The sequence below is a fragment of the Panicum virgatum genome, chromosome 3K (assembly GCF_016808335.1).
Source record: "Panicum virgatum strain AP13 chromosome 3K, P.virgatum_v5, whole genome shotgun sequence".
Lineage (NCBI taxonomy): Eukaryota > Viridiplantae > Streptophyta > Magnoliopsida > Poales > Poaceae > Panicum > Panicum virgatum.
The window spans coordinates 27,466,940-27,491,123 of NC_053138.1; the positions used below are offsets into that span (position 1 = coordinate 27,466,940).

Consider the following 24,184-nt stretch of genomic DNA (forward strand, 5'->3'; position numbering starts at 1 on the left):
GGGCAGATTGGCATCACATCGGTGGGCAGGACGTGGAGCTCGCCTTGTATCGTCGTTCACAGTTACTGTATTGTATTTCGAACTCTGTTTTAATCTCCTCTGTAGTTTGTATTCAAAACTTTTATGTAAAACCCTTGTTGTAAATTAATTTGAAAATCTCTGTATGCTTGTATCACCTGTGCTCGTCTTCGTGCGAGACTTCTAGTGCAAATGTGATCTTAGAGTGTAGTAGTTTAATCGGGAATTACCCGACGGACTGCCGGATTACACCGTTTTAAGTGCGTGGTAACTTGATTATTCATTAAGATGATAGTTAGCGTACTTAAACCGGTTTAATTTGAGGCGGATCTGCTACAGCAAACAGCTTAACTGAGAAGCCAAAATCATGATCTCAACTGCAATAATACCGACTGGATTTGGAAAAGTCCTCGAAATGTCTTAGTATAACTTCTATATACTAGAAAAATATAAGCTTTGATGACTAATTGTCAATCAAAATCAAAATTTTATTACAAAGATTGAATTGAATGAATACTTAATGCTAATAGGCCCTACAAAAATAAATGGAGGGAGTATCAAGTCACCGATAGGGTGTTCATTTGACAAGCTAAGGACATACAATGGACATTCCATTCCAAATGAGTTGGCACCTCAGTCCAAAAACACCTTATAGGTCTACGGCCTTATTCACAACAATGACATCCTTCCTAAGATCTATTCCTTTCTTATCCATTCTTATCTTCTACTATAATGGTACTAGTAAGGCATGTTTGGATGATTACATCAACTTACTAGACTTTTTTAGGTAAGGTATGGCAAATTCGCACTCCAATTTGTAGGTGCCAATTTAACCAACAGGCAATGAGACAAATGAGGTAGGATGGTACAAAAGATCTACCACTAGTACTGCAATGAAGAAAGCACGTGCCTAACTTGGTTCGTGCATGAAGCATCTATATTAGCTTTTGTACTATGCTTAAAAAAATATTATAATTTAGGATAATAAGTCCATATTGCCCTTAATTCTTCCATTTGTCTCAATTTTGATCTTCAGCACTAATATCCTTTGGTTAGTACATCAACCCCAATCAAAGTGATATAATGCTGACCTGATAATATTTTTAAATTTAAAGGAAAAAACTCAAACACGTTAAAAAATTATGAAAGTAACTAGAATTCGCGGAACAAGTTTTAGAAGCTTTATCAGTTTCAAAGAAGGATCTAATAAATTCAAAATAAAAAAATATAAATTTTAAATAAATTCATATACCATGTGATCAATGGCAAGAAATCTCTTCATCTTAAACCGTTTTCACTAGTCCATTGATGAAAAAAAAAGACATAACTTATAGTTGGGATATTCAAACTAATTGAAAGTCGGGATACTCAAATTAATCAGAATTGGAGTTTAGGATCAATCAAAGCGAATAAATTGGAAGTTGAGGCGTAAACTTAAACTTACACCTATTGTTTATCTTTTGCATCTCAAAATACAGTTCAGCTTTTCGAGAATCCATCTATTTTGCTGGCACAAACTTTGTTTGGATTACGAAAGGAAAAGGAAAAGGAAAAGGAAAAGGAAAAGGAAAAGTCTCTCGAGAATTCATATCGACGTGGGATTCCGCACCGTAAAACCACTGACAACGCCTTCGGAGAGGTTGAGGCCGAGCCGCCGAGCAGAGACGCCCAGCGAAGCAGCAGCGGCGAGAAAGCCCTCCGTCGGTCGCGGCCGTCGCCCGCCGCTGCCGATCGAACCCCGTCGAGCCTAGCCGAGCCGAGTCGGTAAACCCTCCCCAAATCTCCACCCGTGTCATCTCTCTCTCTGATCCACATCGGGACCCGATCTGAGAGTCCCGGCGGCGTCTCCGCAGCGCTCTCCCCGATCCGGGCGGCCGCGGCGCCGGCATGGCGCGGTTCGAGGTGAACGGCAAGTCGGTGCAGGGCGTGGACCTGCTGCGGCGGCGGTACTGGGCGTCGCGCCTCGACTTCTGGCCCTTCCTCGCGCTCTACGCGCTCTGGCTGCTGCTCGCCGTCCCCGCGCTCGACTTCACTGACGCGCTCATCGTCCTCGCGGCGCTCTCCGCTGCCCACATCCTCGCCTTCCTCTTCACCGCCTGGTCCGTCGACTTCCGGGCCTTGGTCGGATACTCCAAGGCGAGTTGCCTCACGGGCTCCAAAACCCATCTAGTCAGCATCATCCGCATCTGTTTGGGCGCTTTAAATTTTAGATCTGAACGACTTGAGCTTGGCGACGGTGCAGGTCAAGGATATCCATGCGGCTAATGCGTGCAAGGTGACTCCCGCAAAGTTCTCTGGGTCCAAGGAGATTGTGCCCCTGCACATACGGAGAAATGTGAGTGCAACATCGTTTTCTAAGAGCTGTTAGTAGCTTAGAATTTTTGCTACAAAGCTTGATGATTGAGTATCTGTTCAGGTGGCCTCGTCTTCGGCTGCAGGAGAGAATGAGGAGATTTACTTTGACTTTCGGAAGCAGAGGTTCATCTACTCGGCGGAGAAAGATAACTTTTTAAAACTCCGGTACCCAACAAAGGAGCTGATCGGCAATTATGCCAAGGGCACTGGTTTTGGAACTGAGGCCAAGATTAACACTGCTGTGGATAAATGGGGTAGAAACATGTAAGATGCATCTTTGCTCCCTATTTTGTACTGGGCTTTCAGGAATTTAGCTAGAGAGCTTTTAACTGGTAGCTGCATAATCGATCATCACATAGATCAAACATGAGAAACACAAGTATAGTTTAAGATGGTAAGGCTGAATTTAATTGTAGGTTAATGTCTTAAAGTTCAGTGTGCAATTTGAGTTTAATTTTACTTCACCCAGTACTCCATCCAAACTTATGGTGAATCCATCATGAGCATAGAGGAATATTGCTGATCTGCAATGCAAATTCATGCGTGTCACATATTATCCGAAATAAATAGACTTGTACACTAGGTGAACCAATTGTGGACTATATTTAAACGAGTAGCTAAAGGGATTTGTGCTGCATACATGGATATGCCAACATAACTTGTTACTATATTGAATTCGTATTGTACCTCATCCTATCACATGTACTTGTATGTTTGCACAAACTTGCTGTCAAAACTTTTGAATATTTTGTCTACCAATGTTCTAAGTATTTAGATTGGAATCTTGGAATCATCTGTGTAGAGGAAAGGGCATTGACTATGTTATAATCTTATTGGATTTTGTAAATGTAGTACAATATATTCTAATTTAGTGGTCAAAGCATTTTGGAGACTGTGCCTGTGCCATCGTCCAAACTCCAAAACGGCATGTAACTGTTTTAAGTCCAAATTCTGAGTACATAATGGAATGCAAAGGAAACATGCTACAGGGATGATCTTGTTAGCGTGATGTATAGGCCCACGGGCCCAGGGGGGTTCAGCTGCAACCCTAGGGGGTGCGGCTGCTGCCTCCCTCCCTGGTTTTGGTAGTGTTGGTTATGTTTGGCAAGGATTCCCTAGATTAGCTCTTTCCTTTCTAGATTAGATCTTTCCTATTCCTGGGACATCCTTGCCTATATGTACTGAGCCTTGGGCTCCTTCCATAATCAATCTACTATTTTTCCCAGCCATCCTCTTTCATGGTATCACGAGACCGGGACTCTTCCCTCTCGCCCTTCCGCTGCCCCTGCGCACACTAGCTGTGCATCGGTATGGTTGGGACTCCTCCCCCCTCCCACGTCGATCCTGCCGATCAGCCTCGCCAAGACGGCGATGCTCCTTCGCAGACTGACGCCGAGGCTCGCCGCGTCCTTCGCGAGGCTGCTCTGGCCGCCGCTCAGGCAGCTGAGCAGGAAGCCGCCGACGCCTCCAACGAGCGCGACGCCGCCGCGGAGCGCGTCCGCACTGCCCTCGCTCGGGCGGTCAAGGCCCGGGCCGCCGCGGTTGATCCCGTCGAACAGCCTCACGCGGGCGGCGACATGAGCGTCACCCACGCCATGGTGCTCCACGAGGCCGCTGCCGTCCTCAACCTTCACGCCCAGGCGGTCTCCGTGCAGAACGCACGCAGCCTGGTGCCGACCGTCCTCGACACCGCCGGCAACTACCCCCGTTGGCGCGAGCAGTTCCTCCTCGCCGTCACCAAATACTCGCTGCTGGACCACGTCCACAGCGACTCCGTCTCGGCCCTTGCTGACTGGACTCGGATGGACGCCGTCGTCAAGTCATGGCTCTACAGCACGGTCTCCGCTGACCTCGCCGACGCCGTGATCGACCACCGCGCCTCCGCCCGTGAGGCCTGGCTCGCCATCGAGGATCACTTCCTCGGCAACCAGGAGACCCGCGCCCTCCACCTCGATGCCAAATTTCGCGCGTTTGCTCAAGGTGATCTCTCCATCACCGAGTATTGCAAGCGCTTCAAGAAGATGGCCGACGACCTCGCTGACCTCAACGAGCACGTAACTGACCGCACCTTGGTCCTCAACGTGCTTCGTGGGCTCAACGAGCGCTACAAGGACATCGGCGTCCATCTCCGGCGCGGGCGCCCGTTCCCCTCTTTCGCCGCCGTCCGCAACGAGCTCCTTCTTGAGGAGATCAACATGGTGCAGCACCCTGTTGCCCCCTCCACTGCTCTTGTCGCCACTGGCTCCTCTCGCCAGCCTGCAGCGACCGGCGGTGGCCCTCCTCGGACCGGTGGTGGCGCCCCCAAGCCGAAGAACAAGAAGAAGAAGGACCGCCGGGCTGGCAGCGACTCTGCTCCAGGCCCCAGCGCTCCCCCTGCTCCCTCCTCCGCACCTGGGGCGCCTGCTGGGTCCGGCGCGACCTGGCCCTCCGTCTACAATCCGTGGACTGGGTCCATTCAAATGTGGCCCGGTCCCCGGACTCCTCCACTGGCCCCGCTCCCTCAGGGCCGCGCCGGCCCTCAGCAGCAGGCTCTGCTGGCTCAGCAGATGCAGCTCCCCCAGCCGGCCTACCTGCCGGCCCCCGGCGTCTCCGTCCAGCAGGCCTTCCAGCCGCAGCAGCTGGCGCCGTCCCACTACCAGCCCATGGTGGGCTCTCCGGTTTGGGACCAGAACTCGCTGGCCTCTACATTCAGTACCATGACGGTCACTCCGCCGGTGAACAACGACTGGTACCTTGACACCGGTGCTTCCTCTCACATGACCTCTCATGATGGTACTCTCTCTCACTCCTCAACCCCTCGGTTTCCCTCTCCCACATCCATTGTTGTCGGTAATGGTTCGCTCTTGCCCGTCACTGCCACCGGCAAGGCGCAACTTGGCCCCCTTGTTTTAAATAACGTTCTTGTTTCGCCTCAGCTTATCAAGAATCTTATTTCTGTTCGCCAATTTACTGTCGATAACAATTGCTCTGTGGAGTTTGACCCGTATGGTTGTTCTGTGAAGGATCTTTTCTCGCGGAACGTGATCATCAGGTGCAATAGCTCCGGTCCGCTCTACCCCTTGCAGCTGCCTGTCGCTCACTCCCTTGTCGCCAGCTCTGCGCCACCTTACCTGTGGCACCGTCGCCTCGGCCATCCCGGTCGCGAGGCCCTCTCCAAACTCGCTTCAGCTATTCCGGCTTGTAATAAAAGTTTGGATTCTATATGTCATGCGTGTCAGTTGGGACGACATGTTCGTCTTCCTTTTGGTACTTCAGCGTCTCGGGCGTCAAACAATTTTGATCTTATTCATTGTGACCTATGGACATCACCTGTTGCTAGTGTCTCTGGTTACAAATATTATCTTGTTGGTCTTGACGATTGCTCACATTACTTGTGGACATTCCCTTTACGCCTGAAATCTGACACTTTTACCACTCTGTCTAACTTCTTTGCCTATGTGTCTACCCAGTTCGGCACCCGTGTTAAGGCCGTCCAGAGTGACAACGGCAAGGAGTTCGACAACTCCAGCGCCCGCACCTTCTTCCTCACTCATGGCGTCTTGTTTCGCATGTCGTGTCCCTACACGTCCCCACAGAATGGTAAAGCGGAGCGGATTATTCGTACCACTAACGATGTCATCCGCTCTCTTCTGTTTCAGGCGAGCATGCCCCCTCCATATTGGGCCGAGGCGTTGCACACTGCGACCCTCCTCCTTAACATCTTACCAACCAAGACGCTCGATTTCTCGACCCCGCACTCTGCCCTGCTTGGTAGTGCGCCGTCCTACGATCATCTCCGCGTTTTTGGTTGTAAGTGTTATCCCAATCTCTCGGCCACCGCTCCCCACAAACTTGCACCTCGTTCTGCCCTTTGCATCTTCCTTGGCTACTCTGCTCACCATAAGGGATACCGATGCCTTGATCCTACCACCAATAGAATCATCATCTCTCGTCACGTTGTCTTCGACGAGTCCACCTTCCCTTTCGCCGAGCAGCCCTCGCCGCCCACGGCTGCGGACTTCACCTTTTTAGATGAATTCCCTAACCCGACAGTCCCTCCTATAGGACTGCCGACCATGTCTTCTGCAGGATCTCCAGGCTCTCGTGGTGCTGTTCTTCCTGCGCCCCCAGTCCCCCCGGGGTTCCCCGCACTCCCACGTGCGGGTGCTGCGCCACGCGCGGCCTCGACTCCCTCCTCGCCGACCGGGGCGCTGCTATCCTCGCCACGCGCGGCCACGCCGGCCTCCTCCGCACTCCCACGTGCGGGACAGCCGGACTTCCCCGCGCTGCCACGCGCGGCACCGTCTCCACCAGGCGCGCAGCCCCCAGTTCTGCGCGTCTACTCCAGGCGCCCCAAGCCGGCCGCCCCAGCCCCGGCTGGACCGGCTCCTGCGCCAGCCCCTGCAGCACCGGTTGCTCCTCCAGCACCCGGCCCTCTTCCCCGGGGTGCTGTCGCCGTCCCACCCACGGTCAACCAGCATCGCATGGTGACTCGGGCCAAGGACGGCTTCCGCGTGCCGGTCCTGTACCATGCTGCGCCCCTGTCTCCGGTTCCGAAGACCTTCCGTAGTGCCCTTGCCGATCCCAATTGGCGGGCTGCTATGGAGGAAGAGCATACAGCGCTTCTCCAGAACCAGACTTGGGACTTGGTTCCTCGCCCCCGACATGCCAACACTGTCACGGGCAAGTGGATCTTCAAGCACAAGTTCCACGCCGATGGTTCTCTGGAACGCTACAAGGCTCGTTGGGTCCTTCGTGGTTTCACCCAGCGTCCTGGAGTTGACTTTGCCGAAACCTTCAGTCCCGTCGTCAAGCCTGCCACAGTCCGCACGATGCTCTCTCTGGCTCTCTCCCGCCAATGGCCATTTCACCAGCTCGACGTCAAGAATGCCTTCCTCCATGGCACCCTGACAGAGACGGTGTTCGCTGCTCAGCCCTCCGGATTCGAGGATCCTGCTCACCCTGACTTTGTTTGTCGCCTGAACAAGTTGCTTTATGGGTTGAAGCAGGCTCCTCGTGCTTGGTACAACCGCTTCGCCACGTACCTGGTCTCTCTCGGCTTTGTGGAGGCCAAGTCAGACACTTCGTTGTTCGTCTACCACCGAGGTTCTGACATGGCCTATCTGCTCCTCTATGTCGACGATATTGTTCTCACTGCCTCTTCGACACATCTTCTGCGGAAGGTCATCCTGGCTCTCCAGCGGGAATTTGCTATGAAGGATTTGGGAGAACTTCATCACTTCTTGGGGATGCAGGTTCAGCGCACTGCTGATGGTATGGTTCTCTCTCAGCGGCAGTACATGTTGGACATCTTGGATCGTGCTGGCATGGCGGAGTGCAAACCTTGTACTCCGCCCGTCGACACCAGTCCCAAGACCTCAGCCGACTCTGGAGCTCCAGTCGCCGACCCGTCAGATTACCGCAGTCTTGCTGGCGCCCTGCAGTACCTGACCTTCACACGGCCCGACATTGCCTACGCCGTGCAGCAGGTCTGTCTTCACATGCATGATCCGCGAGAGCCTCACCTGGCAGCTCTCAAGCGCATTCTTCGGTACATTCGGGGTACTCTTCACCTGGGTATTCATCTCCGACCGTCGACTCAGGATGACTTGGTGGTTTACTTTGATGCTGACTGGGCTGGTTGTCCCGATACGCGCAAGTCCACCTCGGGCTATGCTGTGTTCCTCGGCGACAACTTGGTCTCCTGGTCCTCCAAGCGTCAGAATACTGTCTCTCGCTCCAGTGCAGAAGCTGAGTACCGCGCTGTCGCCAATGGTGTTGCTGAGGCTTCTTGGCTACGCCAGCTCCTCCACGAGCTCCACATTCCGCTTCGCCGCGCCACAATTGTCTACTGTGACAATGTCAGCGCAGTCTACATGTCCTCCAACCCGGTACAACATCAACGGACGAAGCACATCGAGATCGATCTTCACTTCGTCCGTGAGAAGGTTGCCATGGGTGCCGTGCGGGTTCTTCATGTTCCCACGACATCCCAGTTCGCCGACGTCTTCACGAAGGGGCTGCCTTCTTCGGTGTTCACTGAGTTTCGGTCCAGTCTGAATGTCCGTGGCTAAGCACCGACGTTCAAACTGCGGGGGCGTGTTAGCGTGATGTATAGGCCCACGGGCCCAGGGGGGGTTCGGCTGCAACCCTAGGGGGTGCGGCTGCTGCCTCCCTCCCTGGTTTTGGTAGTGTTGGTTATGTTTGGCAAGGATTCCCTAGATTAGCTCTTTCCTTTCTAGATTAGATCTTTCCTATTCCTGGGACATCCTTGCCTATATGTACTGAGCCTTGGGCTCCTTCCATAATCAATCTACTATTTTTCCCAGCCATCCTCTTTCAGATCTCTTAGTAGAACCAAAGTGAAAAATACTAGGTGTCTAGGAAATTTTAATTATGCACAGTAGATGTGGATGCTTCTGATTCTACCAGTGACTTTTGCATCAAATTGAACATATTAGGTTTGAATATATGGAAGTTTTACACTATACATTCATCTGTTAACAAAAGTGACTGACAATATTTATTGTTCCTCTCTAGATTTGAGTATCCACAGCCCACATTTCAGAAATTAATGAAGGAGCAAATCATGGAACCATTTTTTGTTTTCCAGGTTACTTTTTTTTTATCTCTATACTTATTATTTTACCCACTTATATATCCTTGATGACATTGAGCTTCTTTATACAGGTTTTCTGCGTTGCTCTTTGGACCCTGGACGAGTATTGGTACTACAGTTTGTTTACACTCTTCATGCTTTTCCTGTTTGAGTCTACTATGGCAAAGAATAGACTGAAGACATTGACTGAGCTAAGACGTGTGAAAGTTGATAATCAGATTGTGTTGACCTATAGATGTGGAAAGTATGGTCCTTCATTTGATTGAGTGCTTATCTGTTTCAGCGTATATATATACCATCCTAATTGCGAGTTCTTTCTTCAGATGGGTTAAAATCCCTGGAACTGAACTACTACCTGGAGATATTGTGTCAATAGGTCGCTCAACTAGTGGTGAAGATAGATCTGTACCAGCAGATATGCTATTGTTAGCTGGGTCTGCAATAGTAAATGAAGCTATTCTTACAGGAGAATCTACTCCACAGTGGAAGGTTTTCTTTCATTTCCCCTTGGATGTATTTAATTAGAAAAATCTCATTTCATCTGGAAAAGTTGCACTTTCCGCCCTATTTTTTGAAATTCCATTCTGGTGTGGTTGTAATTTCCGAAGTCATATTGACTATTATAATATGTCATTCTTGTGTTGCACATTTTGTTCAAAATACATTACAACAGTCAACAAGTTTTCTTGCATATTAAACTAAAAATCAATGCTTTACCTTTGGCTCTTAATATTTGAAATTAAGTCACTGGAGAGCATCTGTTCCACAGATATTAGTACATTGGATTTGGCAATAAAATTTAAAACAAGTGTTACTTGACAAAGAAGATATAGATGATAGTTTCTAAGCAATATTTTTAGGATGCATTTACTGATAACCTCAGGAGGAGACTCTATATGGATTGTCACAAAGCTACCTGAATGGTTGAGATTTTATCAGAATGGCTGGAATGACCTGGTTTTTTTTGGGTGTTAAAACCATGTTTAATTCAATCCGTTTTGCTACAGTTAAATAGTGCAATCATTCCGGCTAGAAATGGATGAAATTAATAGTGTGTTTCAGATTATGTGTTCTGTGTTACTTCCAAAACTCTATTCTCTAAATTCCTTGCTCCTATTCTTGTGCCTTCGCTATATAAGTATTTGTTCTCTCGAAGGCTCTGACTATACATCTTCTGATAGGTTTCAATTGCTGGCCGTGGTCCTGAGGAAATGCTATCTATAAAGCGGGATAAAAACCATATCCTATTTGGTGGCACTAAGATATTGCAACACACTGCAGATAAGGTAGATATGCGTCTCTCATGCCAGCTATCTGTGCCCAATAGATTTCTACCTTTGCTGACATGTTTGCTGTGTACAGTCCGTAAATCTTCGAGCACCTGATGGTGGTTGTGTAGCCTTTGTATTGAGAACTGGATTTGAGACTAGCCAAGGGAAATTGATGAGGACCATTTTATTCTCAACTGAGAGGGTAACATCTTTTTCTTTGGTAATCAAAGTTACTTGTATGAAGGCATGAAAGTCTGATATTCGCATTTTGATGACGTAACAGGTTACTGCAAACAACAAGGAAAGTGGCTTGTTTATACTCTTTTTGCTCTTCTTCGCCATTATTGCGTCCGGTTACGTGCTTATGAAGGTTACACCAGAAACTACTATCTATGCAGTGGATCATTGTTTTTTATTCTACCATGTAGTTCCTTGCCTCTTCTTGTCCTCCATTAAACTGTTGTTTTATCTTGTGTATAGGGACTCGAGGACCCGACAAGGAGCAGATACAAGCTTTTATTGAGTTGTTCGTTGATTATTACTTCAGTGATACCCCCTGAACTACCAATGGAGCTCTCCATTGCAGTCAACACATCTTTAATTGCATTAGCTCGGCGTGGTATTTTCTGCACAGAGCCATTCAGAATACCATTTGCTGGAAAGGTTAGTAAGGAAACCTTACCGAGTCACCGTGTCTTCTTTCTTTACAAGCTTTTAAGAGTTCTCTTTGATCAGGTTGACATATGCTGCTTCGATAAGACGGGGACTCTGACATCAGATGATATGGTAAGTTATGTGCTTAGTTTATTTCCTTATTTAAGTCAATATAAGGGGGGTTCGAAATTGACAAACCCTAACTTCCAGGAATTTCAAGGTATTGTTACATTGGAAGGTGATGATGAGCTAATATCTGATGCAAATAAGCTGCCCCTCCGAACTCAAGAAGTGCTTTCCAGTTGCCATGCATTGGTATTTGTCGATAACAAACTGGTACGGTGCAATTAGCTAATAACTAACTGCTTACATGAAGATGTGAAGTATAATCAAGTAACCATGAAAGTATATCACTTTTTGATTGATGGTATCTTTCATCTTAATAAAGGTCGGTGATCCCCTTGAAAAGGCTGCCATAAAGGGCATAGACTGGATCTACACATCTGATGAGAAGGCCATGTCTAAAAAGTAAGCAATATGCATCAATCTGCATGAATATGTGAGCAACCGAGCTTGTGATTGAGTGAACTTGATGCTCATGGATTCACAGATTTGAACTGGTGACACGAGGATTCAGTCCTCTGCTCTACCAACTGAGCTATCCTGACCCTTTCTTGTGCATCATCCTAGTAGAGTATTTGCATCAATTAAACTAAAAAATCAATAAAATATTCCATTCTAAATTTGGAAATGGGCAGGGTAGTCGTTTTATCACTAGGAAAGAATATCTTGGGCGGGTATTACTGCTTTCCCTGCTTCACTGCTAGCATTAGATATTACATTTATGTCATGTGTTCTTTGTTGCAGGCCTGGTGGTCAACCTGTACAGATTGTGCACAGGTTCCATTTTGCTTCTCACTTGAAGAGAATGTCTGTTGTCGTCCGTATTCAGGAGAAATTTTATGCTTTCATCAAGGTAAGAATTCTGAGAGATGAGTATTTTCTCTTATTCCAAGACATCTGTATCTTGGAGAAAAGAGAACCAAAATGATCTTCATAGGGTTTTGTTTGAATATTTACTGTTGGAGGTTAAGACCTCTGTAGTCCATATCGTTTCAATGGAAAAGGGTGGAAATCTTTGGCAGATGTGATTAGAGTTCAAAGCAGAGTTCACCTTTGTCACCCGCAGTTTGAACCAATCTTTATCAAATTGATTGTATTCTCTATTGGAGTAACTATTTTTTGTATATACTTTTCTTTATTTGCTACCTAAAACAAAATGTTAAGTCTTGTGTTCAAGAAAAAATATTGAGATTCCGAACAAAAAAGTCTTAACATATGGACATAAGTGTGATACAACCAATGCTCCATTTAAAACTGAAAGTGTATATAGTCAGGAGATAATGGATTGATTAAGGGAGAGGCAAAGCTCTTACACATATAGGCAAGGAACCCTAGTAGATGGCTTATAGAACCAGAACCAATTCATGGGATCCTTGCCTATCAAGCAATCCTATCATCACAAGGAAAGGCCGGGTGCACAGCCTATGGCAGGTGCAGCCACGTGCCTAAGGCTCACAGGGCCTTCCTAACCATGCCACAAATTACCATGCTAACAAAAACTATGGTTGAATCTCTCTATGTTAGAATAGCTCCATTGAACAGTTCTTAGCAGTATCTTTCTTTCTATCACAGTTGACAGGGGGGAAAATTATAGCTTGCAAAAAGGTAAAATCACAATATCTGTTGAGTTTTATAATTCAGAAAACAGTCATGACATGAATTAATTTTTAGTTGGCCCATAAGAACAAGTCAATCATTTGTTCTGTGGATGAGGGTGCTGTGAGATTACTTTCAATATTTTTTCCCGTATCTTGATTGATTTGTTCTTTTTTTTTCTTGATGTCCATGTGTCTTATACTTTTTGATCTTTAGGGTGCACCAGAGACCATCCAAGAGAGATTAGTTGATTTACCTGCTGCATATGTGGAGACATACAAGAAATACACGCGGCAGGGTTCTCGGGTCTTGGCTCTTGCATATAAATTGCTTCCTGAGATGCCTGTAAGTTTCTGTTTGATTTTAATCATGTCATTTGCTTGTCTGTAGCCATTCCCTGGTACTCTATTATTATTGTCAGTGTACTTCCATAAATTTGCTGAGAACAAAGGAAAAACCTTATTGATTAATTGATGCAAAGGGACCATCCGAATTTCAACTTTCCCATGCGTTGTCGGTTTTGTGAACTCCAACGATACTCCACATGCATGCAGCTTGTGGCTAGATCAGATAAAATCATTATTTACTGGAAACTGGAATCCTATGTTTTTTATTAGCTTTGATAGTGCTGATGGAGTGATGGGCTAATTGAAAAGGTCTGTTAAAAGATTTTTTGCTTCACAAAACAGGATATATGTTATTAGGAACATCATTATCCAATTTCAGAATTATCCTCTTTTATGCATTTGATGTGTTTCACTTGATCACTTCATGTACATGATATCCGTCACATTGAGCTAATTTATTCTTGAAAAGTCAGGTAATAATATATTCGAAATTCTTGTGGCTTTTATTCACTGGCTTGGGCTCCAGAAGATAGATTTCACAAATCATATTTCACTACCTGCTTGCCTTCTTTTAAACGGAGTTTATCACCCTGCATGTACCTTGGGACTTCATGGCTATTTGCATCTGTTCATAGTTTTTGTCTGTCTATGTGACGTTAACTGCTTAGATATTACCTGAAAAAACTTTGTAACAGAGTTTATTATCTGCCTGTGTTTAACTTATACCCTTTGAACTTTAAAGCTATTTGCATTTGTTCATGTAGGAGATAATAATGCTTGTATTCCTCCAACCCCAGAAGGGTGGGTATATATAATACCTATACATGGGCCTCTATACACATGGGCTCAATATACTCCTCTAGATGGGCCTCTATACACATGGGCTCAATATACTCCAACACCCCCCCGCAGTCAGAACTACCGGCGCAGCGGTGTTCAAGACTAGACAACAAGAAAGCTAACACCCCCCGCAGTCAGAACTACCGATGCAGCGGTGTTCAAGACTGGACAAGACGAGAGTACAAAGGGCAAATACCCCCCGCAGCCACAACTAGCCACCGGCTACATTGAGGCTGGATCGAAACTCCGAGAAGGTCGAGGAGGGCAGTCCCTTGGTGAAGATGTCAGCAAACTGGGAGGTAGTCGGGACATGGAGTATCCGAACATCGCCGATTGCGACTCTGTCGCGCACGAAGTGTAGGTCGATCTCCACGTGCTTCGTCCGCTGATGCTGGACGGGGTTGGTGGAGAGATACACGGCGCTGACGTTGTCGCAGTAGACGAGCGTGCTCTTGGCGAGCGGGCTGTGGAGCTCCGCCAAGAGCTGTCGTAGCCAGGACGCCTCCGCTACGCCGTTAGCGCCAGCCCGGTACTCCGCCTCGGCACTGGAGCGGGAGACAACCGGCTGCCGCTTGGACGACCAGGAGACCAGGTTGCCGCCCAGGAAGACGGCGTAGCCGGAAGTGGAGCGACGAGTGTCCGGGCAGCCAGCCCAGTCAGCGTCGGTGTAGACCACCAGCTCAGCAGAGGACGAGCGGTGAAGCACCAGGCCGAGGTCCACAGTGCCACGGACATAGCGGAGGAGACGCTTCAGCGCAGCAAGGTGTGACTCCCGGGGATCATGCATATGGAGACAGACCTGCTGAACAGCGTAGGTGAGGTACTGCAACGCACCAGCCAGACTCCGGTAGGCAGTAGGATCAGCGAATCACCCAGATCAGCAGACAGTTTCGCCTGAGTGTCGACAGGAGTGGAGCAGGGCTTGCAATCAGTCATCCCAGTCCGCTCCAGGATATCGAGTGCGTACTGCCACTGGTGCAGGAGAAGACCAGACGGGCGAGGCTCAACAGTGACGCCCAAGAAGTGGTGGAGCTGACCGAGATCCTTCATAGCAAACTCCTGCTGCAGAGAGATGACACTGAAGCAACCACTGACTAGAGGCTGTGAGCACAATGTCATCAACGTAGAGCAGCAGATAGTAAGTCTCATCCCCACGGCGGTAGACGAAGAGAGACGTGTCAGACTTGGCCTCGGTGAACCCCAATGTCAGCAAAAACGTGGCGAACTGAGAGTACCAAGCCCGAGGAGCCTGCTTCAGTCCATAGAGAGACTTGTTGAGCCGGCAGACCATATCCGGATGACTCGAATCCACAAATCCCGCTGGCTGAGAGCAGTAGACAGTCTCTGACAGAGTGACGTGAAGAAACGCATTCTTCACGTCCAGTTGGTGCACAGGCCAAGAGCGCGAGAGCGCAAGCGAGAGGACCGTGCTCACCGTAGCGGGCTTCACGACTGGGCTGAAGGTCTCATCATAGTCCACACCAGGCCGCTGAGTGAACCCCCGGAGAACCCAGCGAGCCTTGTAGCGCTCCAGTGTGCCATCAGCCCGACGCTTATGCGTCCAGATCCACTTGCCAGTCACCACATTGCAACCAGACGGACGCGGCATGAGGTCCCACGTCTAGTTGGCAAGAAGAGCCGCGTACTCCTCTTCCATCGCGCGACGTCAGTGAGGATCCGCCAAGGCGTCGCGGACAGAGTAGGGTACCGGAGAGACCCGCGGCTCTCCCTCGGTGGTGGAGTGATTCGCGGCCTGAGACGTCATCCGCCGAGTCACCATGGGATGGATACGCCGAGGATCCCGATGGATGACTGGCGGGTGGTACACCTCCGGCTTGGCTCGAGAGGGAGCCGGAGGCGGCGGTGACGGCTCCGGCGGCGGCGGCGCAGGAGCCTCCAGAGTAGGAGGCGGCGCCGAACGACGCCGGTACACCTGCACCGGCTCAGCGTACCGCTGCGGTGTCGGGGTCGGCGCCGGGCGACGCCGGTACACCTGCACCGGCTGAGCGTACCGCGCAGGTGCAGGTGAAGACACCGGGGCCGCGCGTGGCGCAGCGGGAGACACCGGGTCCGCGCGTGGCGCGACCGCGGGCACCGGGGCCGCGCTCGGCGCAGCAGGGATCACCGGAAACGGTGCCAGCGTGCCGGGAAAACCTGCAGGAAAAGGACAGACAGGTAACGGTGGCTGAACCACCGGGTCAGTCGGAAACAGAGACTTCAGCTCGGGGTCAGGAGAAGGTGTAGAGGAGGTAGAATAGGGGAAATCCGACTCGTCAAAGACGACTTGTCGGGAGATCAGAATGCGGCGAGAGGTGAGGTCAAAGCATCGGTACCCCCTTGTGGTCAGGGGAGTACCCGAGGAACACACAACGAGTCGAGCGGGGCGCCAGCTTGTGAGAAGCGGTGGCGGAGGTGTTAGGGTAACACGCACACCCGAAGACCCGAAGGTGGTCGTAGCAGGGAGGGGTACGGAAGAGAGCGTGGTGTGGAGTGGGGGCAGGAGAAGCAGTGGACGGAAGGCAGTTGAGCAGGTAGGTGGCGGTGTGGAGGCTCTCAGCCCAGAAGCGCGGGGGCAGAGAAGCCTGGATCAGAAGGGTGCGCACGACGTCGTTCGTCGTGCGAATCATCCGCTCAGCCTTGCCGTTCTGAGGAGATGTATACGGACAAGACATACGCAGCTGAACACCCCGAGAGAGGAAGAATGAACGGGAGGTGGAGTTGTCGAACTCCTGCCCGTTGTCACACTGGACGGCCTTAACGGTGAGGCCGAACTGAGTGGACACCCAGGCAAAGAAGTGGAGGGTGGGGAAGGTCTCAGACTTGGCGCGCAAAGGAAACGCCCAAGAGTAGTGCGAGAAGTCGTCGACAACCACCAGATAGTACTTATAACCAGAAAGACTAAGTACATGAGAGGTCCACAGGTCACAGTGAACAAGGTCAAATGCATGCGTCGCATGCAAAGGAGAAGAAGAAAAAGAGAGCCGAACATGACGACCGAGCTAGCACGTATGGCAGAGGGGCTCAGCAGGAGCCCTAGTACCAGGAACATCGGTACTACGACTGAGCTGAGCCAGAACGTCGCGGCCAGGGTGACCAAGACGGCGGTGCCAGGTGGTGGAAGACGGTGTCGCGGCAAAAGCGGCAGACCAAGACGGCCAGGGCGAAGAAGGCGGGAGTGGTGCAGCGGAAGGAGGAAAGCGAAGGGTGTAAAGGGGCCCCGTGCTATCACACCGGAGTAGCGGATGCCGGGAGGCCGAATCCTTTACAGTGAGGCCAGAAGAATCAAACTCGATGGAACAAGAATTGTCAGCTGTAAACTGACGAATGAAAAGAAGGTTATGAACCATCTGAGGAGCAACAAGGACATTGGGAAGACGAAAAGAGTCAGGAGCAGAACCCACGGCGGTGACAGGAAGGCAAGACCCGTCACCAACCATGATGGAAGAAGGACAAGAGGGGTGTGGGGGTCGGACAGAAGAGAGGATACCAGCATGTGGGGTGGTGTGGAAGGAGGCACCCGAGTCGGCGATCCACTCGGTGCTGACCGGCGGTGTCTGCCCCCATGGCGCTGAAGGACTGCGCCAGTGCGGCCTGATCCCACCCCCCAGGTCAGGTCGGCTGCTAGCTGGGTGGAGCGGGCGGGGTCCAGAACTGAGCGAACAGGGGAGCAGCAGCGGCGAGCATGGCCGCCGGCTGGGATTGACGACAAGCCCCCCCCCCCCCCCCGGGGCGGCGGGCGCGACGCCCTGGGCGTGCGCGGCGGGCGCGACAGCTTGCGCAGCGGCGAGGGAGGCAGCGGCCTGCGCGACGGCGGCCACAAAGGCGGCGGCGGCGGCCAGGTCGGTGGCAGCTGCGGCGGTGAGGCCCGCGCCCTGGAGCAGAGGAGGGGTGCCCGCGCCGGAGGCCCACTCGCCCACGGGAAGGGCCCTGGTGCTGACGGCAGTAGGGGCTGCAGCGGTAGCAGCAGGGGCGGCGCGCATTAGGGTGGGCGCGACGGCCGCTGGCATGGCGGCGGGCCACCAGCAGCATAGGAGGCGGCGGCGGCTCCCTGGAGCCACGGCCATGCCGCGCCGGGAGCCGGGTGGGCGACGCCAGGAGGAGGGGCGTCGGGGGCAGGGGCGGCGCCAGTCCCGGCGCCGTCAGGGGCGGCTGCAAGGGCGGCAGCGACCTGGGCTGCGGCGGTCGCGGCTGCACCAAGGGCGGTGGCGGCGGCGGCCAGGGACGCCCGGGCGGCGGAATCGGCGGCGGCGGCGCCAGCCAGGCCCGCGCCCGGATCCGCGCCGAGGGCTGCGGCAAGGGCGGCGGCGGCGGCGTCCTGGGGTGTCGGATTCACGCCCCGGGCGGCGGCGGCGGCGGCAGCAGGACCTCCCGTGGCCGCGCCCCCGGCACCCAGGGCACCCAGGGCAGTCGAATCGGCGCCCTGGGCGGCGGGATCGGCGGCGGCGGCTGCCAAGCCCGCGCCCGGATCCGTGCCCAGGGCAGGCGGATGCGACGCCTCCAAGGCCGGCGGCGGGAGGAGTGGGTTGGGGAGGGTCTCGACGACGGCGAGGGCCGCGGCGGGAAGCCAGGGCGCCGCAGGCCAAGCAGCGGCAGGTGACCAGGGCGCCGCAGGCCTCGCGCCCAGAGCAGAGGAGATCGGCGGCCGGTAGCAGAGGAAAGGGGAGGGAGGGAAGGAGGAGAGGGGAGGGGGCGCAGGCGGGCGGCCGGCCATGGCGCCGGCGGCGGGTGGGCCCGGCGGCGGCTGCTAGAGGGAGGGAGGGAGAGGGAAGAGATGGCTAGATACCATGTAGGAGAGAATAATACTTGTATTCCTCCAACCCTAAAAGGGTGGGTATATATAATACCTATACATGGGCATCTATACACATGGGCTCAATATACTCCAACAGTTCATATCTTTGCTTGTTTTTCTATGAAAAATGTATCTGGTTATAGTAACCTCTTGGTGTTTAAATAACAGGTTAGTGAAGCTAGAAGTCTGGAAAGGGATCAAGTAGAGAGCGACTTAACATTTGCTGGTTTTGCGGTATGATTTTTTCCTCTTATACATCTTTTTTTTTTGGAAATTTTCTAAGTTACTAGAGTCGGTTGACATGTTTTTCTTATGCGGTTTTGTTGGGTTGGAATCAGGTCTTCAACTGCCCTATAAGGAGCGACTCTGGTGCCGTCTTACAAGAACTAGGACAATCTTCCCATGACTTGGTATATCCTCCTATTTATTTTGTAACCATTTATGGTAATAAATTTCGCTGTATTGCGAGCTTGATTTCATGCCAGTAACGTGGTACATATATACAAGTACATCCCCCAAAGGTTGCAGACATACTGGTGCACTCATAGCAGCAACCTATGAAGAACTGTAGTCATAATTTTCTGTTTTATATGATTAATGTACTTGCTCTCTGATGCTATTAGGTCATGATTACTGGAGACCAAGCGTTGACTGCCTGCCATGTTGCTAGCCAAGTACATATATCTTCCAAACCTGTTTTAATTTTGACACGGATGAAGACTGGTGGTTTTGAGTGGGTTTCACCAGATGAAACTGATAGAGCTCCTTACAGGTAACTGTCTATATGCAGTCTTAGTATAATGGTAGATGTTTATATCTTTATTGATTCTTTTGTATTGAGTTTTTACCTCATTTCCTCGCATGCAAATCTTTATCCTGTTCCAGTGCAAGGGGTTAGTCTCCTCTCTTCGCGACAAATATTATTGCTTGTTTTATTACCTGGTTTAGGTCACAAGCATTTTTGGTTTGGAGTAGTGATTTTTAGAAAGATGGTAAATGTGTTTATTTGTTCAATAAAATGATTATTGTTCCATTTTTTTCCCCTCAAGTTGTAAGGAAATAGTTTTTTTGTTAATATCTAAGACATATTGTTGTCATATGAAGTCTGTTGTTTATGATCTCAACTGGTGCTGCAACTACCTACAACTTGTGGTTTTTTTATGTCCTGTTTGATGTCTTGTATGTTGTTTTGTAGTGCTGTGGAGGTTGCAGGGTTATCAGAATCACATGACCTTTGTATTAATGGGGACTGCTTTGAAATGCTACAAAGTACTGAGGCTGTTCTCCAGGTTATTCCTTATGTGAAGGTATGTGTGGACAGATTACTTCCTCTGTACAGAGTATGAAGGCCTTCATTTGCATGCTAAGCGGTTCTTATAAATTGTCATTCTTTTAGGTTTTTGCACGTGTTGCTCCAGAGCAGAAAGAACTTGTACTGACTACATTCAAAAGTGTTGGGAGAGTTACACTGATGTGTGGAGATGGAACCAATGATGTTGGTGCACTGAAGCAGGTGATGACCTGTCTTATATCCCACTTAGTTTTGTTCAATTTACATAAAAAACTACTCTAATTTCTCTGACTTGACCTGATTCGACACAACATATTTTGGTTGTTACCTATGCCAATTATTGCATTGATCTCAAAATTGCTTCCTGACATTGATTGTGTAGAGACTTTTCACTACAACTTTTTAACTTCCATTTACTTTTCTTGGTTTGGTTGAGAGGGCATCATGGTAATACTTGTTACCTGATTATGTAATGTTACCTCCGGTCGGAAAAACAAGTCATGTCCGACAAGGATGGTTGAACTGGTGATAGGCAAAATCCCTAGGTCGGAACGATGTATTTCTGGCTGAAGAGAGTGGAATGTAACTGAATGTTCTTTACACTTTCTTATTAAAGGTGGCTTATATATATTATTGCTTATGCCAGAAGGATAGCACTTATATGGAAGAAAATAGAGCCAGTAACATTTATGTGAGTGGCAGAGGTCCATGTTACTTAATAACTAATATGCAGATTGACCGATGTTAACCTGGCATTTTGTTCTTTTCTTTTTATTCGATACCATGATAACTAAAAAGAAGTGGTAATAGCAAACCACTTGAAAGTTAATATATAAATTTCTGAACCTGGGTACAACTGTATGTTCTACATGATTTTGTTAGCTCCTTTATTTTTTTATTGGTGCTTTAAATTTGTTTACTGGAAAGTAGCACTCCTGTTACCCATCTTATGAGATATTATTTAATGGAAATCTGTTAATTTTTGTCGTTCATTTCATGATCTTCTTTCAGGCACATGTTGGAGTAGCTCTTTTGAATGCTGAACCAGTTCAGAAAGCCGACTCAAAATCCAAAGCTGAAAATAAATCTGGGAAATTGAAAAAACAGAAGCCTGCTAATGAAGCATCATCACAAGTGGCGGCAGCTACCAGTTCTGCTAAAGCATCAAGCAGCCGCCCCTTGACTGCTGCTGAGAGGCAGCGAGAAAAGCTGCAGAAGATGTTGGACGAAATGAATGATGAAAGTGACGGTCGTTCGGCACCGATTGTGAAGCTTGGGGATGCTTCTATGGCCTCACCTTTCACAGCAAAGCATGCCTCCGTTGCCCCCACTCTTGACATCATCCGCCAGGGGAGAAGCACCCTAGTCACCACACTTCAAATGTTCAAGATTCTTGGACTCAACTGCCTTGCAACAGCATACGTTCTCAGTGTCATGTACCTGGACGGTGTCAAACTCGGCGATGTTCAGGCTACAATCAGCGGTGTCTTCACTGCAGCCTTCTTCCTCTTCATCTCCCATGCTCGGCCACTCCAAACGCTGTCCGCAGAGCGGCCTCACCCTAACATATTCTGTGCATATGTTCTGCTCTCCATTCTCGGTCAGTTTGCCATGCACATATTCTTCCTGATCACGGCTGTCAACGAAGCATCCAAGCATATGCCAGAGGAATGCATTGAACCTGACTCAGACTTCCATCCGAACCTTGTGAACACAGTTTCATATATGGTGAACATGATGATCCAGGTGGCAACCTTTGCTGTAAACTACATGGGTCATCCATTCAACCAGAGCATCTCCGAGAACAAGCCCTTCAAGTATGCATTGTATGGAGCGGTTGCTTTCTTCACAGTGATCACTTCGGATATGTTCAGGGATCTGAATGACTACATGAAACTGGAACCATTGCCAGAAGGAATGAGGGGCAAACTGATGCTTTGGGCAATGCTTATGTTCTGTGGATGCTATGGGTGGGAGCGGCTTCTGCGATGGGCTTTCCCAGGGAAGATGCCGTCATGGGAGAAGCGTCAGAAACAGGCAGTTGCAAACCTGGAGAAAAAGCGTGACTAGAATTTTCTCCATTTTTGGTTCTCCGCACAATCATTCTTTACACTTTACCCCTCAAATGGCTATTTCTTAAGAGGCACCAATCTTGTCACTAGTCTAGTGATCATATTCTGGCATAGCTGCAATCTAATCTGTAGCTTAGGGGAATTTTGAGCGTGTGTAGGCCCGAAAGATAGGAGGATACAGGATGGACACTTCAAATACATGTCAGGATAAAAAATTTCAGGTACCATATATGTAAGCTAATATTAGATGGCATGAATATTGTACAATGCATACAGATAACCTATGTTAGGCTTTTACTGTTGAAGCACTGATATTACTAGCCCATTTGAGGTACATCGCACTATCACAGTATTGATAGTCCCAAATTTGTATGGAAGATCTCTTTCATAGGCACAAGAAAGATTCCTTAGCGAGATCTGAGACCTGTTTGAGGGCAAGAGTCAGCATTAAGGCCTTGCACCCAGGGTTAAAAAAACCGACCGGAACCGGTCCGGAAACTGCGGTTACCGGTCAAATCGGTCCAAATTTAAAATTCAAATTTGAATTTAAAAAAATGAAAAATTCTCAAAAAATTCCTAAAAATACTTCAAGTTGTGGCGAATCTAATGGTGTCAAATTTTTTCAAATATTCGTTCATTTAGTATACTTTGCGAGCATTTGAAGTTAAACAAAAAAAATATGCATACAAAAGCATACAAATACAATGTAAAACATGTTATACATTATATTAATGTAAAAGTAGTACAAAAGAGGGTTGGAGGGTTCATTTAGACTAAAACATGTTATACAAACATTCATTTAGTATACTTTGCAGGCATTTGAATTTAAACCAAAAAAAGAAAAAAATGAATTTGGCCGGTTACCACTCAAACCGACAGATAACCGGTCAAACTGGACCGGTAAATCGGTCTAACCGGTCGGCTAACCGGTTGAACTGTCGTTTTTTGTTTGAAATTTGAATTTGACCGGTTTTTTCCGGTAACCGGTCAAACCGATCCGATTTACCGGAACCGGAGGGTGGCGGTTTCGTCGGACCGGTCAGTAAAAAAAACCCTGCTCGCACCTCATTCCAGGTCGCTCCGATCCGACAACGGCTTCATGTAATTAATCTGCTATTAAACAATATTCCCTCCGTCTAAAAAAACAATCATTCTAGGATTCAAAAATTGTTCTAGAAAACAAGTTATATTATACTATTTAGAAAGTGCATATGCATGCAAAAATCAATTAGCTCCAAATTTGGGTAATAACTAGAGGCAACTATGGTTATTTTATCTTCTTGTTAATTTATTTTAGAATTCTATTTAGAAAGTGCATATGTATGCAAAAATCAATTAGCGCCAAATTTGGGTAATAACTAGGGGCAACTATGATTATTTTAACTTGTTAATTTGTTCTAGAATTTCTAGGATGACTTAGTTTTTTTTCACGGAGGGAGTATGTCAACTTTTTTTTTCTTCCGTGCATTTAGATTTTTTTTCTCAAAGAATCGGATGACATAGTTATTTTATATTTATTTTTGTAAGTTGTAGTGGTTAATTTTTAATGCTGCGATGAAGCATTCGATGGAAAATTTTTCATCAGACGTCCAGTAGCTCCTTGGAAGAAAAGATGGGTTCTCATGGGATGTCCGGACGGTTCTCGTCAAACGTCCGAACGCTAATAGCTTCGTGAAAGAAAAGATAGCTTGTCTGTATCCCGCCCATTCCTCTCTCCTATGAGACGTTCGTCGTAGATAAGGTTGGAGCTCATCCAATTGCAGCACCAGTGCCCTACCCTTCGGTTATCGTCTAGGCAGCGTCATTGTGTATTGTTCATCTCCGCCGCCGACCTCCTTGCTAATCCGGCGACGCCAAGCTCCCCTATCCCGAATCCGATCCACCGATTATCCTTTGACCACCAGCGGCGAGTGGTGTCCCTGCCACCTCATCATCTGCCCTTGCAACTTGCCTCTGCCACTCGTACCCCCTCTTCTAAGGGCACCCGCAACAGTTACGGCAAGTATATTGCTATATGTTAGCGGTCTCATAGCTCGTCTCATGCAATGTCACGTAGGATTTTTAGTGGTGTGGAGGAAAGAGAGCGAGGTGAGAGAAAGAGATCGTTGTTTCGCGAGACAACCGTCTCATAAACTAAATTTTAGGACTACGAGACATTGTACGAGTTTTAGTTGCCATGCAACATATAACATTCCTTTTTTATTTACACAAATTAAGGAATTAAGAG

General features: G+C 48.8%; 1 protein-coding gene across 1 annotated transcript; it reads left to right on the forward strand.

Annotated features, from left to right (window-relative positions):
• The first annotated feature begins 1,635 nt into the window (after window positions 1–1,635).
• Window positions 1,636–22,291, forward strand: LOC120698770 (probable manganese-transporting ATPase PDR2). Its single transcript, XM_039982499.1, has 22 exons — window positions 1,636–1,782; window positions 1,872–2,154; window positions 2,261–2,353; window positions 2,435–2,637; window positions 8,893–8,965; window positions 9,043–9,215; window positions 9,295–9,460; window positions 10,153–10,257; window positions 10,334–10,444; window positions 10,526–10,612; window positions 10,723–10,905; window positions 10,978–11,028; window positions 11,107–11,232; window positions 11,345–11,424; window positions 11,764–11,872; window positions 12,832–12,960; window positions 18,763–18,828; window positions 18,933–19,004; window positions 19,218–19,366; window positions 19,790–19,901; window positions 19,991–20,107; window positions 20,897–22,291. The coding sequence occupies exons 2-22, from the start codon at window positions 1,906–1,908 to the stop codon at window positions 21,953–21,955; spliced, it is 3,513 nt and encodes a 1,170-aa protein (XP_039838433.1). The 5' UTR covers window positions 1,636–1,782; window positions 1,872–1,905; the 3' UTR covers window positions 21,956–22,291.
• Window positions 22,292–24,184: the final 1,893 nt, after the last annotated feature.